Source organism: Colobus angolensis, unplaced genomic scaffold, assembly GCF_000951035.1.
Source record: "Colobus angolensis palliatus isolate OR3802 unplaced genomic scaffold, Cang.pa_1.0 Scaffold378, whole genome shotgun sequence".
In the NCBI taxonomy this organism is placed as follows: Eukaryota; Metazoa; Chordata; class Mammalia; order Primates; family Cercopithecidae; genus Colobus; species Colobus angolensis.
The window spans coordinates 1,419,371-1,423,937 of record NW_012117132.1 but is presented as its reverse complement, the minus strand read 5'-3'; the positions used below and the strand labels follow the sequence as shown (position 1 = coordinate 1,423,937).

At 54.9% G+C, this 4,567-nt stretch overlaps 1 protein-coding gene across 3 annotated transcripts in view; it reads left to right on the top strand.

Annotated features, from left to right (window-relative positions):
- The window catches only part of CRHR2 (corticotropin releasing hormone receptor 2), a 34,540-nt gene extending 30,680 nt beyond the window's left edge, over window positions 1–3,860 (top strand). For 2 of the 3 annotated variants that reach the window (XM_011953948.1, XM_011953947.1), the window contains exons 9-12: window positions 763–848; window positions 1,063–1,198; window positions 1,694–1,735; window positions 2,185–3,860. In XM_011953948.1, the coding sequence (XP_011809338.1) occupies window positions 763–848; window positions 1,063–1,198; window positions 1,694–1,735; window positions 2,185–2,325 (405 nt within the window). In that variant the 3' untranslated portion in view covers window positions 2,326–3,860. The remainder of the gene's footprint in view (window positions 1–762; window positions 849–1,062; window positions 1,199–1,693; window positions 1,736–2,184) is intronic. The other variant, XM_011953949.1, reaches the window with a different exon arrangement.
- Window positions 3,861–4,567: the final 707 nt, after the last annotated feature.

The window sequence follows — 4,567 nt, the reverse complement described above, 5'->3', positions numbered from 1 at the left end:
CAGTCGACACAGGTGAACAGACACTTGCAGGCCCACGGGGACCCACACCCAGCAGGGAGTGACTGGGGAGCCACACAGGCCAGTTCCAGGTCCAGTGGCTGGGTGGGGAGGCTCTGGTGCTAAGGGAAAACTCAGAATGAAGATAAATGAGGCCCTTCCTGGGGCCTCAGAGCCAGCCCCGCAGCCCATCCATCTTCCCTGTCTAGGGTGCCTACGAAGGCTCTGGAGTTCCTGGGCACAGGGGGATACTGGCAGATTAATCATTCATTCAGCAACTGAGTTTAATCCCTCCATCTGGCCTTGTCTGCCCCACCAGGGCAGTGCTGTTCTCAGTCAGAAGGACCTCAGGCCGTCCTAGAGCCAGTAACAGTGCAAGGGACTCAGAGAGCCCCTCAGTCAACAAGTAGAGACAGAGAGGGGAAGGGGCTTCCGTAGGGTCCCTATGCGGGGGAGAGGGTTGGGGGCTTTCTGAACCTCGGAGGGCGTACCCCGTGCTCTCGGTCACCACCCACAGAGGCTGCCGCCTTTCCTCCTCAAGCCCGGGCTGGAGATGCAGGCCCTGGAAAATGGGCTGTCTCCCCATCCTGGCGAGGGAGGAGCACAGGCCTTGGGATGCTGGCAGCTGCTAGGGGGACAGGTAGGATAGGTGTGTACATGGGACGTGGGTTTCCAGGGGGCTGCGGGGAAGGGGGTTGCCTCTCAGCTCATCTCAAACACGTGCTCCTTCCTTTCCCCTCTTTCCCATGCCCGCCCTCCCTCCAGATCAATTTCATATTTCTGTTCAACATCGTCAGGATCCTAATGACAAAGTTACGTGCGTCCACCACATCCGAGACAATCCAGTACAGGTACATGAGGGGGTGCTTTGACCCCACAGTGGGGAGAGGAGGAGGTCATCGGGCTGTCCCCCTGCTTCCTGGCAGAGCCCTCTGCTCCAGGCCTCACCCAGGGAGCTCGCTCAAGCTCCCAGAAGAAACACAGCCACAGTGTCTCCCGCCATCCCACAAGGTGAGGCCCTGCCTGCCGCATGGGCTCAGGCCTGTGTCCACCTCTTGCCCCCAGGAAGGCGGTGAAGGCCACCCTGGTGCTCCTGCCCCTCCTGGGCATCACCTACATGCTCTTCTTTGTCAATCCCGGGGAGGACGACCTGTCGCAGATCGTGTTCATCTATTTCAACTCCTTCCTGCAGTCGTTCCAGGTGGGCCCCATGACCAGATGGGGGCCCCACAGTGAGCTTTCCTGAGGCTGCTCTGGCAGCCATGCCCTCATTAAGATGGTCCCACGGGACTGGCACACCCGTGGCTCAGTTACATCCACAGAGTTAGAAGCCCGTACGCGCTCAGCCTGAGCCTGGTCCGTCAACCCCACGCAGCCTGCATCTGGATCCTACCAACCTGCACCTACTGTCGCAGCACCTGTTCTGAGGATGCAGGCAGCCTGGCCAAATGCCCTGGGACAGGTCACACAATATTGAGGAGACTGGAGTCTGCCTGGCTCCAGGCCTGTGGCCACTGCTCACTCAGAGTGGACAGTGGAATATCTGCACCTTGAGGCTAGGACCCCACCCAGCTCAGACTCCAGGGGTTCCTGGGTCAGAGCCTTCCCTGCACCATCCTGTCCCCAGTGCCACCCCTCCAGGCAGAGCAGTTCTGCAGGCAGGTCACTGATCACTCCCTTCTTTCCTCCTCTCCAGGGTTTCTTCGTGTCTGTCTTCTACTGCTTCTTCAATGGAGAGGTATGAGGCCAGGCCCGCGGGGGGGCCTGAGATATCCAGGTCCTCAGATCCCACTCCAGGGCAGCTCCAGTGGTGCTGCCCAGCCTTGCAGGAGTCCCAGGGAGGGGAAGGCTTGAGATACCACCTGGCTTTAGGGGAACAGGAATCCTCCTCACAGGGGCTGGAGCCAGTATGGAAGGGAAGGCAGTGTGTCCAGAGGAAACTGGATGATCTGGGAGGACAGTGTGGAGTAAAGGAGGTGTGGAGTCAAGCCTCTCCAGGAGAAGGATAAGGAAGGGGCACCTGGAGAGAGGCAACAGGATCAGAGAAGGACCTCGGTTTTGGAAGCAGACAATTGCTTGGCATGAGGGTGGCAGTCGACCCATGAGAGCAGAGAGCAGGGAAGGAAACTGTCCCAGAAGCCCAGGGTTGGTCCCTGGGAGCCGGCTGAGCCTCTGCCTTCTCCACAGGTGCGCTCGGCTGTGAGGAAGAGGTGGCACCGCTGGCAGGACCATCACTCCCTTCGAGTCCCCGTGGCCCGGGCCATGTCCATCCCTACATCACCCACACGGATGAGCTTCCACAGCATCAAGCAGACCGCCGCCGTGTGACCCCTCAGTCGCCCACCTACGCAGTTCCTCCGTCCTTCTTCACTTTCTTCCTCTGGATTCTCCTTGCTGGGCAGGCTCTGGTGGGGCAGGAAATGGGAGGGGAGAGACCAGCTCTCCAGCTTGGCAGGAAAGAAGGGGTGCGGCAGCCAAGGGGGACTCCAAGGGACAGGGACCAGTGGGGGCCGCCAGGTTCAGTGCGAGAGGGAGCAGAGGGAATTCACAGGACCCCCTGAGAAGAGCTGGTCAAATGTCTGCAGGCATTTGCCCATCCCAGCCTCTCTGGCCAGAGCCTCACTGTAGAGAGGGAACTGAGGCCCAGAGCAGAGAAGGGCCTGTCCAACACACACAGCTATTTATAGTGGCAGACACGGGGTTCCCCTGCCCTACTCACGGTGCCAGCAGTCAGGTGATGGTGTGGCCCTGCACCAGCCCTTGGCCCCCACACTCAGTGGTGCCCCTGCAGCTGGGTGGGGTATGCCAGCTGGAGCAAAGGATCAGTTTGGCTGCCTTATCCCAGGGGCTGTCACCTAGAGAGGCTCACTTGTGCCCCACCCTTGTTCCTCTGTCCCCTCCCCGGCCATCCTCCTGCCTCAGGGGCTCCATGAAGGATGCAGGCGTCCAGGCCAGGCTTCCTCTCTTGGGAGACCCCTTCTCTGCCTAGTCCGCAGATTAGGGAATCGAGGAAGATGCCATCAGGGCAGCCACATTCTTAGGTCAACCAGTTGCATCGTGCGGGGCAAAATGAGGAGCAGAGGCGTGGAGGATGGAGGCATGGGATGGGAATAGCAGAAACCAACTATGTCTTCAGTGATTGAAACTCACACCCCATTGCCCTTCACCCTCCAGCCTCCCCTTCAGAAACATCTCTGCTCTCTGTGAAATAAACCATGCCTCTTGAAAATGGCCTCCCCTCAGGTCAAGTCACCCAGGCATCCAAAGAGTGGTGTGGGCCAAGGATTGTGGCTGGGTCTGAGGGGCCACATCCATCTTCCTTAGTGGACTCGGGCCCTGGCCTCGGGCCAGTTCTCTCTCTCTCTGACCTCTGGTAGGTTTGGAGTCTTTATGGTCAAAGCACCTGAAGGCAGGTCTGTCCCTTATCACTCCAACCAGGCTAATACCTGGCCCTAGCCCCCAACCAAGGGCAGTTTGGTTCAGCCTGGAGGAGGTGTGCAGCTCATCCAGCAAGCCAGGGCCTGTCCCAAAGGCCAAGGCTCTGGAATCTGGTGGGAAGGGTAGACAAGGCCCCTCAGTCGACCACCGGGGCAGCTTCTGGGCTTGGCTTCCGTCCCTATGTCCCTGCAGCAGAGCCACAGGAGTCAGGGAGGGAGAAGCATCAGGTCATTGCTTCTAAAAGGAACCAATGCTCTAGGTACCCCTACAAAAATAAACTTTGAAAAATCATGTATTCCATCTTGCACATTTTTAAGTTGACATGTAGTATTTTTCCTTAAGCTTTAAAACCTTCAAAGGTGTGATTTCTGTCATTTTGTAAATATTTACATCTTTAAATAAAACTGCTGCAACACTTTAAAATATATCAAATGAATTCTGAACACCACAGTGATTTAACACCCACGCTCATCTATTTTAAAAACACCTGACTCAGCTCTTCGTCTTCCTTTTTTTTTTTTTTTGAGACAGGGTCTCACTCTGTCACCCAGGCTAGGGTGCAGTGGCAAGATCTCAGCTCACTGCAACCTCCGCTTCCCGGGCTCAGGTGATCTTCCCAGCTCAGCCTCCCCAGTAGCTGGGACTATAGGCATGCACCACCATGCTGGGCTAATTTTTGTATTTTTTTTGTAGAGACAGGGTCTCATCATGTTGCTCAGGCTGGCCAGCTCAGATTTAATTGTGGGAAATGTGATATTGTTTCCTTCCTCTTTAAGGTGTAGCTTCATTCCATGGCCCTACAGAATTTTATACTAATGCATTACTTTTATGGCTCAAAGTGTTTTATTGCTCACTTTGTCTTACTTCTCTGCCACACAATATATGTATGAATTAAAATTAAGATATTTCATTTTCTATGACCAAAGGTTCAAGGGTTTTTACAATAATCTTCTGGGTTGAATTATTACAATTAATTTTTGATATAAAATACAGTAAGCCGCTGATTAAAACAACATAGATACCTAAAGTTTTTGTAAGTAACTAGTTAAACCTAAAGAGGAAAATGTATTGAAAACAGAGCTTAATGAAATGGATAGGAAGTTAACGGCTCATGAATCTTTAGGTGAATATT